This window comes from Mobula birostris, chromosome 22 (assembly GCF_030028105.1).
Source record: "Mobula birostris isolate sMobBir1 chromosome 22, sMobBir1.hap1, whole genome shotgun sequence".
Taxonomy (NCBI): domain Eukaryota; kingdom Metazoa; phylum Chordata; class Chondrichthyes; order Myliobatiformes; family Myliobatidae; genus Mobula; species Mobula birostris.
Window position 1 is genome coordinate 4,127,837 of NC_092391.1, and position 17,814 is coordinate 4,145,650.

Consider the following 17,814-nt stretch of genomic DNA (forward strand, 5'->3'; position numbering starts at 1 on the left):
ACTCAAACCACTCTGAATGGCACCAATGATCATTCCATGGTCGAACTCATAAATCACATTTCTTCCCCATTCTGATGTTTGGTCTGAATAACAACAGAACCTCTTGACCATGTCTGGATGCTTTTCTGCATTGAGTTTGTTGCAACATGATTGGCTGATTAGATATTTGCATTAATAAGCAAGTGTACAGGTGTACCTAATAACGTGACCACTGAGTGTATCACTTGCTGGAAGAATGGTTATTCCATTGTGTTATATTGAATAAAGACTTCAAACATTTTGGGAAAGCTTTCATTTTGGTCATTTTATATTAGGCATATACATTTTTCTGAATTCTGTCAGACAATGGATTACACTACTGGGTTAACAGGCAGCTAGTTGATTCAGAAAGTCACTTTGCTCACAGACCTTTCAAAGCCAAAGGATCTAATGCAGATTGTGTTCCTTTAATCTTGTTCTAATAGCCTCCTCTTTTCATTTCCAGCATTAGTGCAAAAATAAAAGCAATTGAAACCAAGCTCAAAATGATGGCTGAAAATCCAGATATGGAGTATAAAGGAGCTCCAACTTACTCGTACAATAAGCCCACAGAAAAAGTGTTGGGTAACAGGTCACGGACTGCTCCCTATTCTAAGTTTGCTCGTAAATCCAAACGATGACCAAGACGGGGACTTCTGTGAGATCTTCCTCATCAGAATTTTTAAAGGCATTGGCGGCACCGTAACAGACACCAATTGCTGGACTGTGACTTGATACGATATAATTTATTTTTCTAAGAAAACAAATTTATCTTGTTTTGCTTTCTAGCATATAATATTCCAGTGTGGTTATTAAGAATTCCACTTAATGTCAGGTCTCCATGCTGGAGAGCTGGTTCTCCAACCTGAGTGTCTGCTTTAACCACGCTGTTTACAACTCATGATGTTGGCTGATGTTATTTTACTGTTTGTAGAGCAGGGACATTACCAAGTTTGATCATCAAGGATGCTTTATAATCATGCCACTTTTATACTTGAGTAAACTTGTGAGTTTTCCACAAAAAGCCTTGGATATTGGATATCTTCATCTTTCCATGTTGTTGTGACACACAGATGTAAATCTGACAGCAAAGAATATCGTAGAATTGATTACTTTTGTATCAATTGTGTTTAAAATAGTGGATTCCTGGTAATTGGGACACATTGGAACCAGTAAGTTTTGGCCCAATTAAGCGGCTGCTCCAATTAGCCGAAGTTTCATGGAAATAGCTAAGAAGGTATAAAAAAGGCTAACTACCATTAAGCTGAGTAACATTTTCTGTATTTAAATGAAATGCAGAACAAATTAGAAAGCTATAAGTACCACTCATCATCGTCGTTATGTGCTGTGTGGTATGATGTGGTCAGTCATGGTCTTCTATCTGTCTTTAATCTGACCTCTTTCCTGGGGGGAAGACCCCCCCTCATGCTGTTCTTACTCTTTTCTCTAACCATGACCATGATTGTCCTTGGCACATTTTTTTACAGAAGTGATTTGCCATTGCCGCCTTCTGGGCAGTGTCTTTAGAAGACAGATGACCCAACCATTATCGATACTCATCAGAGATTGTCTGCCCGGTGTCAGTGGTCGCATAACTAGGATTTGTGATATGCACCAGCTGCTCCCATGACTACGTGTGACCCTGACTGGAGCGGCTACACCTTGGCCAAGGGTGACCTGCAGGTTAGCAGAGGGAGAACTGCCTTACACTCCTTTGGTAGAGACATGTCACCACCCCGCTACCTGAACTAATACTACTACAGTACTATAACAATTAGAAACTAATGTAGTTTTATTGTTGGAGGAATTCATCTACTGTGCTCTTTTCATTGTCTATAAATGAACAAAATTAGCACAGATACCTAGTGCAAATAGTGGACTGCCTTCATACAATGCTTTCAACGATTGCATCCTCCAAATCTTCATTTTCATTGTAACATTCAAGATGACTGTCGATACCTTCAAATTCTTGATAATTCCTAAAGTTGTTGAAGTAGTGAAGTTGTTCACTCCTGGCCGTTTCTGGCATCTCCAAGCCTGAATGCTTGAAACCACAGTGAGCAAAACAGTTCTGAATTGTCTTACTGTGTATTTCTCACCAAACATCAGTGACAAAAATCACTGCTTTTTGAAGACACATTTAAAAATTGTTCGCTCAAAGCATGGTGTACTGTCTAACGGCCACACAAGTGCACACAACTGACACTAGTTAGAAACTGTTTGGCAACAGTCTCCTGCCCCAATTAAGCAGTGTTGTGCCCAAATGAACAAAGGGAATCCCTGCTATTTTCTCAATTTAGTTTTTGTTAAGAGTCGTCTCAAATAAGCTAATTATTTGAGAAGAGTTTTTGTTAAGAGTTGTCTCAACTAAGCTGCCCCAATTAACCGATGGTCCAATTAACTGGAATCCGCTGTAATTGTAAGATAGTGTGAGTGGTAAGATAGCTCAGTCTGTATATCGTAAACATAGATAGCAAAAGAGAAAATCCAGGCAATATTCAGGGAGTTGAGTGTAGGAGGGAGATATACTGTTCACGTTTCACATTAATAATATTTTGACAGAATTGAAAATGTTGGGAAAAACACAAGTTTTAAGATGTGGAGAAAAACAGGGAGGTGGTGTACAAAAGGAAAGGCCCAGATAGGGAGGAAGACACAAGCAGTTCAATGACTAACACAAGAGATTCAGCAGATGCTGGAAATCTAGAACAATACACACAAAATTCTGGAGGAACTCAACAGGTCAGGCCACATCTATGGATGGGAATAAAGAGTCAACATTTCAGGTCAAGACCCTTTATCGTTGGATTTTGATCTTTAAGAGTTGTCCCAAATTAGCAGCTGCCCTGATGAACTAATGACCCAATTAACCTAATCCACTCTAATGTGGTTAGTTATAAATCAGTCTGTGTAGCTGGACTCAAACAGCTATTTGTTTCCCGCTGTCACGTACTGAAATCTACAAATGCATTGTGGTTAGTGGGTATATTTTTTAAAACAAAAATAAATTTTTCTCATTTGTAATAAGAGCAGATGAGTACATATTTCTGAAGTTATTTACTTGGAGTCTATAACTCTGAGTTCCGTGATCGAGTCCTTCCTTCCTGTGCAAACCTGACTAATACCTCACGTTTGCTCAAAGGGGATAGTGGTACACAGCATTCCTTGCAGAATGTTAAAGAGAGATCTTGCCACTAATCAGCTATGGTTTCCCCCTCGCATGCAAGGGGGACACAAAACAATTTAAACCATTGGTAACAAAATATTTAGCATACAGTAATATGATCACGGACCAGTCAAGTATTGTAATGTGCAAACATGAAGTCGTAAATATTTACAAAAATTGATACTGTCATTCTAAACTGCCTTGGAGTTAAATTGCTTCATGCTTCAAGGGCTGAAGTTCTGATCTTACCATGTAGCCGGCCAGATGTCTTAAACACGATGCACAGCTTTGTGAAGACAGAGCCTTTCATATGTTAGCCAAGCCACTAATTCAGTCTCAGGAACTGGCTGGTCTCTTTTTTTTTTTAAATACGAGCCACCCAGAGAGGTAAGATTGCTTCCTTTTCTGCCCCCAAGACTTAATATACAAATCAGGCCCAAAGTGATTCTATAATTTCCAGTTATACTGAAGTTCTTAAACCTGTATAACTTGAGGACATAGCGGTTAGCTCAACACTATTACAGCTTGGAGCGTCGAATTTTGGAGTTCAGTTCCAGCGTCTTCTGTAAGTAGGTTTGTGTGATCCTTTCTGTGTGCACGTGTGATTCTTCCAGGTGCTCCAGTTTCCTCCCACAGTCCAAAAGATATACTGGTTAATTGGTCATTGTAAATTGTTCTGTGATTAGCATAGTGTTAAATCAAGGGTTGTTGGGTGGTGCAGTTCCAAGGGTCACAGAGGCCTTTTCCACACTATCTCTCAAGAATTAAATATAAAAAAATCATGATTTTAATTGGAAACCATCTTTTGTGACTCAATCCCTTTCTAGAGGTTGTTAATCCATGCCAATGATGGTAAAATGTTAACATGACTTCTTATATGAAATTTGTTATTTATACTTACAATTGACCACACGATTGTCAAAATCAGTGAATGGACAGAAATGTGTTGGTGGCTTTTTTTTGTACATTTTGTGACTGGTTTACCAGTTTCCTTTTCTGTACTGCCCCACGCTGTCTTTTTGAGACTTAAAAAATAAACATATTTAAACAAATCCAGGTATCTTGGTCTGATTGTTTCCAACTGGCAGTGACACATCTTTCCAATTCGATCGGGAATATTTTACTAGCCAAATTGCAGCTAAGTAACCGATTCAAGATTGTTTAATGTCATTTCCTGTACACAAGTGTAAAGGAGAATGAAATAATTGATCTGATACAGCACAAAAAAATCACAATAATAGTCATAGTCATACTTTATTGATCCCGGGGGAAATTGGTTTTCGTTACAGTTGCACCATAAATTATAAATAGTAATAGAACCATAAATAGTTGAATAGTAATATGTAAATTATGCCAGTAAATTATGAAATAAGTCCAGGACCAGCCTATTGGCTCAGGGTGTCTGACCCTCCAAGGGAGGAGTTTTAAATTTTGATGGCTACAGGCAGGAATGACTTCCTATGATGCTCAGTGCTGCATCTCAGAAGAATGAGTCTCTGGCTGAATGTACTCCTGTGCCCAACCAGTACATTATGTAGTGGATGGGAAACATTGACCAAGATGGCATGCAACTTAGACAGCATCCTCCTTTCAGACAAATATAAAACACAGTACATTTTATACATTGAGTGTATGTCTATAAAGTGACACAAGGCTAGGGAGTGTCGGTACATAAGGTAACTGGCAGGGAATAATAAAGTAGTGGAGAGGTGGGTTCGTGGGTGGAGGTGCTTGGGGGATGTTTTTGAGACTGTTGGTCCTGGTGTGGATGCTACGTAGCCTCATCCCTGATGGAAATGGGACAAACCGCCCATGAGCAGGGTGGGTGGGATCCTTTCAGTTATTGGATTATGACAACGGGGGATCATATTCAGGTGTGTGGCTGTCACTTTCGTATTTCAGAAGGTAAACATGAACGATAATGGTTAAATTTCAACATTTCTGTTTAACTTATCTTGAGAATAGTATGCCGTTTGATTATATAACTTTGCCTGCCAGTTTATCGCCTGAATGCTACATTCCAATCTACAAATATATTACATTTCATACTCAGAATAAAATGCTTTTTACAGAGTTCAGGATCAGGCTGTGATGCAGCCAATCAATATGCTCCCTACCACACATATATGGAAGTTTGTCAAAGTTTTAGATGTCATGCTGAATCTGTGCAAATTTCTAAGAAGGTAGAGGAGCGGCCACTTTCTTTGTAATGGCAATTACGTACTGGGCCCAGGACAGATACTCTGAAACGCTAACACCAAGAAATTTAAAGTTGCTGACCCTCTCCATCTTTGATCCCCTCATGAGGACCGGCTGATGGATTTTGTCATGAACATTGATTTATGTAGAGCAATACAGTGCAGGAACAGGCCTTTCAGTCCACAGTGGTGCCAAACCAACTAGTAATCAAATGCCCAACTAAACTAATCCCTTCTGCCAAAAAAAAAATTACATATCCTTCCATTTTCCTCACATTCATGAGCCTATCTAAATGTTTCTGCCTCTACCACCATGTGCATTCCAGGTACCCACCACTCTCCCTGTACAAAAAACTTGCCCCTCACATCTCCTTTGAAATTACCCCCTCTCACTTTAAATGGGTGCCCTCTGGTATTAGACATTCAACCACGGGAAAAGGATACTGCCTGTCTACTCTATCTATGCCTGTCATAATCTTATAAACCTCAGATATCCCCTCAACGTCCGTCACTCCAGAGAAAACAACCTCTCATTATAGCACATGCTCTCTAACCCAGGCAGCTTCCAGTAAACCTACATCCTCCCCAAAGCCTCGACACCCTGTAATGGGGCGACCAGAGCAGTATGCGATACTCCAGATGTGGCCTAACTAGAATTTTATAAAGCTGCACCTTAACTTCCTGACATTTGAACTCCATTTCTTCGACTTCCAGTAATTTATCCCACACTCCCTCTGTCTCTCTTTTTCCATTCCCCATTCTGATTCCCTTTTACCTCTTCTCCTCACCTGCCCATCACCTCCTTCTGGTGCCCCTCCTCCTCCCCTTTCTCCAATGTTCCATTCTTCTCTCCTATCAAATTCTTTCTTCCTTTACCTCTTCCACCTATCCCCTCCAAACTTCTTACTTCATCCCCCCTACCTACCTGCTTTCTCCCTCGGTTAAATTGGGTTATTGAGTGGCATGGCTTGCTGGGCTGGAAGAGCCTACTCTCTAACTAAGTAAAAATTAACAACTAACACACTCGAGGGTGTGCTGGGGGCAGCCCATAAGTGTGGTCACACATTCAAGCACCAACAAAGCCTGTCCACAAAGCTGGGCAGAGCAACACAGAACATGCCCAAGTAACAGCAGTGAAACAAGTCCCATTCCTCCCACCCATGCACAAACACAATCCTCTCATCCCAGGACAGGCCGTCTTCTCCGGCCCCGAGTGGACTCATGGCTTCCCCGGCTCTCAGCCCTACTTTCCCAACAGACTCATGACAACAACGAAACAAAAAGAGCAGCAAAACCAAACCCAAATGTCAAAGTTCGAAGTAAATTTATTATTAAAGTATGTATATGTCACCGTATACAACCCTGAGATTCATTTGCTTGTGGGCATTCACAGTAAATTCAAAGAAACAATATAATCATTGAAAAGCCACACATGATAGGATGGACAAACAACCAATGTGCTAAAGACAACAAACTGTGCAACTACAAAAAGAAAAGAAATGAAATAATAATAATTAAGCAATAAATATCGAGAACAAGAGATGAAAACTACTTGAAAGTCTACAGTGTCAGAGTGAGTGAAGTTATCCCCTCTGGTTCAGGAGCCTGATGGTTGAGGGGTAATAACTGTTCCTGAACCTGGTGGTGTGGGTCTGAAGGCTCCTGATGGCAGCAGTGAGAAGTGCGTATGTTCCCTTTTCAGTTTAACGACATCCTTCCTATAGCAGAGCGAGCAGAACTGCACACTATACTCCATGTGCGGTCTCACCAATGTCTTGTACAACAGAACCAACTTCTGTACTCAATGTCCTGACCCATGGGCATAACCATGGCAAACACCTCCCTCACCTGTCTACCTGTGTGTCCACTTTCACCCCCATAAGACCCTAAGATATAGGAGCAGAATTAGGCCATTTGGCCCATCAGGTCATTATGGGCCATTTCATTATGGCTGATCCACTTTTCCTCTCAACCCCAGTCTCCTGCCTTCTCCCCTTATCCCTTCATGCTCTGGGGACCAAAGGTGAGTGAGCTGCCCCAGGATGGACATGACAAGCTCCTTCACCAGAGGTGCTACCGTTCCCTGGACACACCGTAGACCCCAGTGTCAATTACTAATGTCATGTGATTGATGATGGATATGGTCTCATGCAGAGTGAAAGTCCCAACAGCGATGAGCAAATCTGGCCAACGATCCGGTGCGGCACAGTCACCAGCACTGGATCGGATGGGGTCCGGTGTTGAAGAGGGAGGCAGAAGCGAGCAAGTGGGTGGCGGGAGGTGGGGAGCCTGGGCCAGCATAGCTCCTTGTGCAGTACACACAATAGGCTGGAGGAACTCAGCAGGTCAGGCGGCATCTATGAAAATTCATAAACAGTCGACATCTCGGCTGGAGACCCTTCATCAGGATTGGAGAGGAAGAGGGGAGACGACGGAATAAAAAGTAGGGGAGGGGAAGGAGAGAAGTGGAAGGTGAGAGATAAAGCCAGGTGGGAGGGAACGGTAAAGGGCTGGAGAGGTAGGAATCCGATACGGGAGGAGAGTGAACAACGGGAGGAACAGAAGGAGGAGGGGACCCAGGGGGAGGTAAGGTGAGGTGAGGAACTTCCCGTGTTGTTCAGAACTGCATTTCATTCCCTGGGAAAATGTGAAAACTTCAGCTTTTAAACTGCAAAGAATTAAAAAGGTCAGTCCGCCAAGAAATTAGCAATTTAACTGCACGCATTAGGCGCTGAGGCATTCTTATTTTCAGAGCTGAATTGCAAATTGTCCTTGATTTCTGATTTCAATCCGATAGTAGTTGATTACACTTGCTAAAGCAACAGTAATGGCCTGAATTGATAAATCATTCACGCACTGTGTGGAAATGGTTCGGTTAGTGACACAAACTCATCAGTCTGTTTAGTACTGTATTCTGCCCTATCCAGACAGAGTTCTCTTCCTGGCTGTTACTGGTCTACCAGGTCACCACAGTGACATAGCAGTTGGTGCGATGCTATTCTAGCTCGGGGCGTTACGGAGCTCCGAGTTCAATTCCAATGCTCTATGTAAGGAGTTGGGGGGACACGTGAGCGATTCTGTGGACCCGAAAAAGAAACACGGATGGTAGTTTACCTCCCAGGTGTGAGGGTCTGCGATGTTTCTGAACGTGTCCACAATATCCTGAAAAGGGAGGGTGAGCAGCCAGAGGTCATGGTACATATTGGTACCAACGACCTAGGCAGAAAGAGGGAGGAGATCCTGAAAACAGAATACAGGAAGTTAGGAAGGAAGTTGAGAAGCAGGACCTCAAGGGTCGTAACCTCGGGATTGCTGCCTGTGCCACGCGACAGTGAGGATAGGAGTAGAATGAGGTGGCAGATAAATGCATGGCTGAAAAATTGGAGCAAGGGTCGGGGATTCAGATTTCTGGATAATTGGGGCCTCTTCTGGGGCAGGTGTGACCTGCACAAAAGGGACAGGTTGCACTCGAATCCGAGGGGAACCGATATCTTTGCGGGCAGGTCTATAGAAAGGAAGGACATTAGCCGGGAGGATGTGGAATCAATATGGGTAGAGCTGCATAACACTAAGGGGCAGAAAACGCTGGTGGGAGTTGTGTACAGGCAACCTAACAGTAGTAGTGAGGTTGGGGATGGTATTAAACAGGAAATTAGAAATGTGTGCAATAAAGGAACAGCAGTTATAATGGGTAACTTCAATCTATATGTAGATTGGGTGAACCAAATTGGTAAGGGTGCTGAGGAAGAGGATTTCTTGGAATGTATGCGGGATGGTTTTTTGAACCAACATGTCGAGGAACCAACCAGAGAGCAGGCTATTCTGGACTGGGTTTTGAGCAATGAGGAAGGGTTAATTAGCAATCTTGTCGTGAGAGGCCCCTTGGGTAAGAGTGACCATAATATGGTGGAATTCTTCATTAAGATGGAGAGTGACATAGTTAATTCAGAAACAAAGGTTCTTAACTTAAAGAAGGGTAACTTTGAAGGTATGAGACGTGAATTAGCTAAGATAGACTGGCAAATGATACTTAAAGGGTTGACAGTGGATATGCAATGGCAAGCATTTAAAGATCGCATGGATGAACTACAACAATTGTTCATCCCAGTTTGGCAAAAGAATAAACTAGGGAAGGTAGTGCACCCGTGGCTGACAAGGGAAATTAGGGATAGTATCAATTCCAAAGAAGAAACATATAAATTAGCCAGAAAAAGCGGCTCACCTGAGGACTGGGAGAAATTCAGAGTCCAGCAGAGGAGGACAAAGGGCTTACTTAGGAAAGGGAAAAGAGATTATGAGAGAAAACTGGCAGGGAACATAAAAACTGACTGTGAAAGCTTTTATAGATATGTGAAAAGAAAAATATTGGTTAAGACAAATGTAGGCCCCTTACAGACGGAAACAGGTGAATTGATTATGGGGAACAAGGACATGGCAGACCAATTGAATAACTACTTTGGTTCTGTCTTCACTAAGGAGGACATAAATAATCTTCTGGAAATAGTAGAGGACAGAGGGTCTAGTGAGATGGAGGAACTGAGGGAAATACATGTTAGTAGGGAAGTGGTGTTGGGTAAATTGAAGGGATTAAAGGCAGATAAATCCCCAGGGCCAGATGGTCTGCATCCCAGAGTGCTTAAGGAAGTAGCCCAAGAAATAGTGGATGCATTAGTGATAATTTTTCAAAACTCTTTAGATTCTGGACTAGTTCCTGAGGATTGGAGGGTGGCTAATGTAACCCCACTTTTTAAAAAAGGAGGGAGAGAGAAACCGGGGAATTATAGACCGGTTAGCCTAACATCGGTGGTGGGGAAAATGCTAGAGTCAGTTATCAAAGATGTGATAACAGCACATTTGGAAAGTGGTGAAATCATCGGACAAAGTCAGCATGGATTTGTGAAAGGAAAATTATGTCTAACGAATCTCATAGAATTTTTTGAGGATGTAATTAGTAGGGTGGATAGGGGAGAATCAGTGGATGTGGTATATTTGGATTTTCAAAAGGCTTTTAACAAGGTCCCACACAGGAGATTAGTGTGCAAGCACACGGTATTGGGGGTAAGGTATTGATGTGGATAGAGAATTGGTTAGCAGACAGGAAGCAAAGAGTGGGAATAAACGGGACCTTTTCAGAATGGCAGGTGGTGACTAGTGGGGTACCGCAAGGCTCAGTGCTGGGACCCCAGTTGTTTACAATATATATTAATGACTTAGACAAGGGAATTAAATGCAGTATCTCCAAGTTTGCGGATGGCACGAAGCTGGGCGGCAGTGTTAACTGTGAGGAGGATGCTAAGAGGATGCAGGGTGACTTGGATAGGTCAGGTGAGTGGGCAAATTCATGGCAGATGCAATTTAATGTGGATAAATGTGAGGTTATCCACTTTGGTGGCAAAAACAGGAAAACAGATTATTACCTGAATGGTGGCCGATTAGGAAAAGGGGAGGTGCAACGAGACCTGGGTGTCATTATACATCAGTCATTGAAAGTGGGCATGCAGGTACAGCAGGTGGTGAAAAAGGCGAATGGTATGCTGGCATTCATAGCAAGAGGATTCAAGTACAGGAGCAGGGAGGTACTACTGCAGTTGTACAAGGCCTTGGTGAGACCACACCTGGAGTATTGTGTGCAGTTTTGGTCCCCTAATCTGAGGAAAGACATCCTTGCCATAGAGAGAGTACAAAGAAGGTTCACCAGATTGATTCCTGGGATGGCAGGACTTTCATATGATGAAATACTGGATCGGTTAGGCCTATACTCGTTGGAATTTAGAAGATTGAGGGGGGATCTGATTGAAACGTATAAAATCCTAAAGGGATTGGACAGGCCAGATGCAGGAAGATTGTTCTCGATGTTGGGGAAGTCCAGAACGAGGGGTCACAGTTTGAGGATAAAGGGGAAGCCTTTTAGGACTGAGATTAGGAAAAACTTCTTCACACAGAGAGTGGTGAATCTGTGGAATTCTCTGTCACAGGAAACAGTTGAGGCCAGTTCATTGGCTATATTTAAGAGGGAGTTAGATATGGCCCTTGTGGCTAAAGGGATCGGGGGTATGGAGGGAAGGCAGGTACAGGGTTCTGAGTTGGATGATCAGCCATGATCATACTGAATGGTGGTGCAGGCTCAAAGGGCTGAATGGCCTACTCCTGCACCTATTTTCTATGTTTCTATAGAGCCGTTGAGCATGGTTTAAACTAATCTGGCAGGGGGATGGGAACCAGTATGATAGAGCTGAGGATGAGCCAGCTGGTTTACAAGTAGATGATGGGTGTAACATGAATATAAGGAAGGACAAGCCAGTGATTGGGTACAAATGCAGACAGAGTAAAGGGTTAAATCGTACCACTTTTAACCCTTGAGGCAAAATTCAAAAGGGCGAAGGATGCAGGGCTGAAGGTACTGTATTTATAGTGCCTATAAAAAGTATTCACCCCCAACCCCCGAGAAGTTTTCATGTTTTATTGTTTTACAACATTGAATCTCAGTGGATTTAATTTGGATTTTTTGACACTGATCAACAAAAAATAATCTTTCATGTCAAAGTGAAAACAGATCTCTACAAAGTGATCTAAGTTAATTACAAATATAAAACACAAAATAGTTGATTACTTAAGTATTCACCCCCTTCAAGTCAGTATTTAGTAGATGCACCTTTGGCAGCAATTACAGCCTTGAGTCTGTGTGGATAGGTCTCTATCAGCTTTGTGCATCTAGACACTGCAATTTTTCCCCTTTCTTCTTTATAAAACTGTTCAATTTCTGTTAGATTGCATGGGGATCATGAGTGAACAGCCCTTTTCAAGTTCACCCACAATTTCTCAATTGGATTGAGTTTTGGACTGTGATTTGTCCACTTTAGGAAATAAACTTTGTTGTTTTTAAGCCATTCCTGTGTAACTTTGGCTTTATGCTTGGGGTCATTGCCTTGCTAGAAAACAAATCTTCTCCCAAGTCGCAGTTCTGTTGCAGACTGCATCAGGTTTTCCTCCAGGATTCCCCTGTATTTTACTGCATTCATTTGACCCTTTACCTTCACAAGCCTTCCAGGGCCTGCTGCAGGGAAGCATCTCCACAGCATGATGCAGGGTAGGGTACCATGCTTCACAGTAGGGATGGTGTGTTTTTGACTATGTGCAGAGCATTTGATCTGATGGCTAATAAGCTCATTTCAGACCATAGAACCTTCTTCCATCTGACTTCAGAGTCTCTCACAGGCTTCTGGCAATCTCTAGCAAAGATTACATGTGAGATTTTTTTAACAGTGGCTTTCTCTTTGCCACTCTCCCATAAAGCTGTGACTGGTGAAACACCTGGGCAACAGTAATTGTATGCACAGTCTCTCCCGTCTCAGCCACTGAAGCTTGTAACTCCTCCAGAGTTATCGTAGGTCTCTTGGTGGCCTCCCTCACTAATCCCCTTCTTGCACGGTCACTCAGATTTTGAGGACAGTCTGCTCTAGGCAGTTTACAGCTGTGCCATATTCTTTCCATTTCTTGATGACTGACTGAACTGTACTCCAAGGGATATTCAGTGACTTGGAAATTTTCTTGTATCCATCTCCTGACTTGTGCTTTTCAATAACCTTTTTGTAGAGTTGCTTGGAGTGTTCTTTTGTCTTCATGGTGTAGTTTTTACCAGGATACTGACTCACCAGCAGTTGGACCTTCCAGATACAGGTGTATTTTTACTACAATCAATTGAAACACTTTGACTGCTCACAACAAATTGCCCTTTAATTAATTGTGTGACTTCTAAAACCAATTGGCTGCATGAGTGATGATTTGCTGTGTCATATTAAAGGGGAGGGTGAATACTTATGCAATCAATAATTTTGTGTTTTATATTTGTAATTAATTTAGATCACTTTGTAGAGATCTGTTTTCACTTTGACACAAAAGAGTCTTTTCCTGTTGATCAGTGTCAAAAATAGCCAAATTAAATCCACTGTGATTCAATGTTGTAAAACAAACATGAGAACTTCCAAGAGGGATGAGTACTTTTTACAGGTACTGTAAATGTGCGTAGCATTTGGAATAAGGTGGATGAACTCATGCCACAATTAGAGACTGGTCAGTATGACGTTGTGGCATCACTGAGTCGTGGCTGAAAGAAGGCCATAGTTGGGAGCTTCATATCAAAGGATATACTTTGTATAGAAAGGACAGGCAGGAGGGCATAGGCAGTGGTGTGGCACAGTTGGTAAGAGATGGAATTACATCTTAAGAAAGAAGTGACGTAGTCACAGATTGTTGAATCTTTGTGGGTGGAGTTAAGAAACAACAAGGGTAAAAAAAACATTATGGGAATCATATATAGGCCTCCAAATAGTAGCCAAGAGCTACTTGGTAGCCAAGTGGGGTTGAGATTGCAAAGAGAGCTAGAAAGGGCATGTAATATCACAATTTGTAATGGGGACTTCAATATGCAAAGGGACTGGGAAAATCAGGTTGCTCTCAAATCGCAAGAGAGGGAATTTGTTGGATGCCTATGAGATGACTTTTTAGAGCAGCTTGTGCTTGAGCCTACTTGGGAAAAGGCTATCTTAGAATGCGTGTTGTGTAATAACCCAAATTTTATTAGGAAGCTTAACATAAAGGAACCCTTAGGAGGCAGTGATTGAATTCATACTGCAGTTTGAGAGGGAGAAACATAGGCTGCATATATCTGTATTGCAATGGAATAAAGAGAATTACAGGGGCATGAGAGAGGAACTTGCCCAGGTGGATTGGAGGAGGTTACTAGTGGGGATGATGGCAGAGCAGACGTGGCTGAAGTTTCTAGGAGTAGTTCACAAGATGCAGGATAGATGTGTTCCATAGAAGAAGAAGGTTCTCAAGTGGCAGAGGTAGGCAAGGGAAGTTAACGACTGCACAAAAGCCAAGGAAAGGGCATATAAGGTAGCAAATGTGAGTGAGAAGTTGGATTATTGGGAAGCTTTTAAAATCCAGCAAAAGGCAACTAAAAAAGTTACAAGAAGGGAAAACATGAAATATGAAGGCAAACAAGCGAATCATATAAAGCAGGATACTAAAAGTTTTTTCAGCTATATGAAGAGTAAAAGGGAGGTGAGAGTTGATATTGGACCACTGGAAAATGATGCTGGTGAGGTAGTAATGGTGGACAAAGAAATGGCAGATGAACTTAATGAGTACTTTGCATCAATCTTCACTGTGGAAGACACTAGCAGTGTGCCAGAGGACTGTGACTGTCAGGGAGCAGGAGTGAGTGCCATTGCTATTACAAAGGGAAAAAGTGCTAAGCAGACTCAAAGGTCTTCGGATGGATAAGTCACCTGGGCCAGATGGACTACATCCCAGAGTCCTGAGAGAGGTTGCTGAAAAGATAACAGATGTATTGGTCATGATCTTTTAAGAATCACTTGATTTTGGCATGGTCCCAGAGAACAGGAAAATTGCAAATGTCACTCCACTCTTTAAGAATGGAGGAAGGCAAAAGAAAGGAAATTATAGGACAGTTAGCCTAACCTCAATGGTTGGGAAAGTGTTGGAGTCCGTTATCAAGGCTGAGGTTTAAAGGTATTTGGAGATTAATGATAAAATAAGTCCAAGTTGGCATGGTTTCTGTCAAGGGAAATCTTGCCTGACAAATCTGTTAGCGTTCTTCGAGGAAGTAACCCACAGGGTGGAGAAAGGAGAGGCATTTACTTGGATTTTCAGAAGGCATTTGAGAAGGCGCCACACATGAGGCTGCTTAAGAATATAAAATCCTGTGGCCTTACAGGAAAGATACTGGCATGGATAGAGAAATGGCTGACAGCCAGGAGGCAGCGAGTGGGAATAAAAGAGACCTTTTCTGGTTTGCTGCCAGTGACTAGTGGTGTTCCTCAGGGGTCAGTATTGGGACCACAGCTTATCACATTGTTTGTCAATGATTTAGATAATGGAATTGATGGCTTTGTGGCAAAGTTTGCAGATGATACGAAGTTAGGTGGAGGGGTAGGTAGTGCTGAGGAAGCAATGTGATTGCATCAGGGCTTAGACAAATTGGAAGAACTGGCAAAAAAAAAGTGTCAGATGGAATACAATGTTGGGAAATGTATGATAATGCATTTTGGTAAAGGAACAATAATACAGACTATTATCTAAATGGGGAGAAAATTCAAACATCAGAGGTGAACAGGGACTTTGGAATCCTCATGCAAGACCCCCAGAAGATTAATTTACAGGTTGAGTCTGTGGTAAAGAAGGTAAATGCAAGGTTGGCGTTTAATTCACGGAGAATAGAATATAAAAACAAGGAGATAATGCTGAGGCTTTATAAGACACTAGTCAGACTGCACGGAGTATTATCAACAGTTTTGGGTCCCATATCTCAGAAAGGATGTGTTGTCATTGGAGAGAGTCCAGAGGAGGTTCATGAGGATGACTCCAGGAATGAAGGGGTTAACATAGGAGGAGCGTTTGGCAGCTCTGGGCCCGTCCTCACTGGAATTTAGAAGAATGTGGAGGCGGGGTGGGGGGGATCTCATTGAAACCTACCGAATGTTGAAAGGACGAGATAGGGTGGATGTGGAGAGGATGTTTCCTATGTTAGGGTATCCAGAGCTTGAGGACACAGCCTCAAAATTGAGGGATGACCTGTTTAGAACAAAGGCAAAGAGAATTTTTTTAACCAAAGATTGGGGAATCTGTGGAATGCTCTGCCAAAGACTGTGGTGGAGGCCAAGTCCGTGGGTATATTTAAAACGGATCATTTCCTGATCAGTCAGGGCATCAAAGGATACGAAGAGAAGGCAGATGTATGGGGTTGAGTGGGATCTGAGATTAGCCATGATGGAATGGCGAATCAGACTCGATGGGCTGAATGGCCTAATTCAGCTCTTAGGTCATATGGTCTAATGAAGTTTGTACCTTTTTTTTACCATGACCACACGGGTTTCGTCTGGTTGCTTCGGTTTCGTCCCACAGCCTGAAGATGACCCAAGTAGTAGGTTAATTGGTCATTGTGAATTGTCCTGTGACTAGGCTGGGGTTAAATGGGGGGTTGCTGGGTGACGTAGCTCGCTAGGCCAGAAAGGCCTGTTCAGCACCGTATCTCCAAATAAATAAATAAACTGATTAATCCACTGGTAATGAACTCAGTAGGTGGTGAGACAGGTAAACCCAGAGCCGTTGACCGTCATTTGTAGGGCTGCGAAATCTTGAATAATCAAATTACTCTATAACGAAGCAAGATTAATATTCCATAAACACAAGAGGTTCTGCAGATGCTGGGAATGCACAGTAATACACACAATCAGCGGCCACTTTATTAGCTCCCCCCTGTACCTAAATAACCTGAGTGTGTTCATGCTCTTTGGCTGCTGTAGCCCAACCACTTCCATTGGAAATGCTGTGTGTTCAGAGAAACTCTTCAGCACACCACGGTTGTAATGTGTGGTGATCTGAGTTACTGTCACCTTCCTGTCAGCTTGAACCAGTCTGGCCATTCTCCTCTGACCTCTCTCGTTAACAAGGCATCTTCGCCCTCAGAACTGCCACTCATGTTTTTTTTTAGTTTTTGCACCGTTCTCTGTAAACTCTTGGGACTGTTGTGTGTAAAGACCAGCTGCCTCTGAGGTACTCAAACCGCCCTGTCTGGCACCAACAATCATTCCACGGTCAAAACCACTGAGATCGCATTCCTTCCCCATTCTGATGTTTGGTCTGAACAACAACCGAACGTCTTGACTGCATGCTTTTTTGCATTGAGTTGCTGCCACATGACTGGCTGATCAGGTATTTGGATTAACAAGCAGGTGTAGCTAATAAAGTGACCACTGAATGTACAAAATGCTGGAGGAACTCTGCAGGTCAGGCAGCATCTATAATGAGGAATAAACAGTCGATGTTTCGGGCCGAGATCTTCCCCACAGATCCTAAGTTGGTAACAGACTTTAATTATGGCGGGACAATGCAACTCCTGCACTGCACTTTCTCAGTAGCTTTTACACTTCATTCTGCACTGTTACTGTTTACATTGTACAAGCTCACTGCACCGTGTAATGATGTGATCTGTATGTACAGTATGCAGGACAAGTTTTGCTCTGTACCTCAGTACATGTGACAGTAATAAGCCAGCTGCATGGAGCACTTCCACGACAAAGCAGCATCCATTTTCAATGACTCCCACTGTCCAGCCCGGCTCTTTTCACGCTGCTGCCATTGGGAAGGAGGTATGGGAGCCTCAGGTCCTACACCACCAGGTTGAGGAACAGTTATTACCGCTCTTGAACCAAAGGGGATAGTTTCTATCAGCCCAACACTGTATTTGCAGTTTGTTGTCTTTTGCACAGCCTCGTTGAGTATGGTCTTTCATTGATTCTATTGACGCAAAAAAAAAACAAATCTCAGGGTAGAATATGGTGACACATACATACTTTTGATGATAAATTTACATTGAACTTTGAGTTTGATTTACTAATTTAAACC

The 17,814-nt window shown here is 42.5% G+C and overlaps 1 protein-coding gene across 4 annotated transcripts in view; it reads left to right on the forward strand.

Moving 5' to 3' along the window:
- The window catches only part of rbm18 (RNA binding motif protein 18), a 72,231-nt gene that overhangs the window by 50,466 nt on the left and 3,951 nt on the right, over positions 1 to 17,814 (forward strand). For 3 of the 4 annotated variants that reach the window (XM_072239925.1, XM_072239926.1, XM_072239924.1), the window contains exon 6: positions 485 to 4,236. The exons of the other annotated variant lie outside the window; for it this stretch is intronic. In XM_072239925.1, the coding sequence (XP_072096026.1) occupies positions 485 to 659 (175 nt within the window). In that variant the 3' untranslated portion in view covers positions 660 to 4,236. Of the gene's footprint in view, positions 1 to 484; positions 4,237 to 17,814 lie in introns of those variants that run through there. 4 annotated transcript variants of the gene reach the window in all.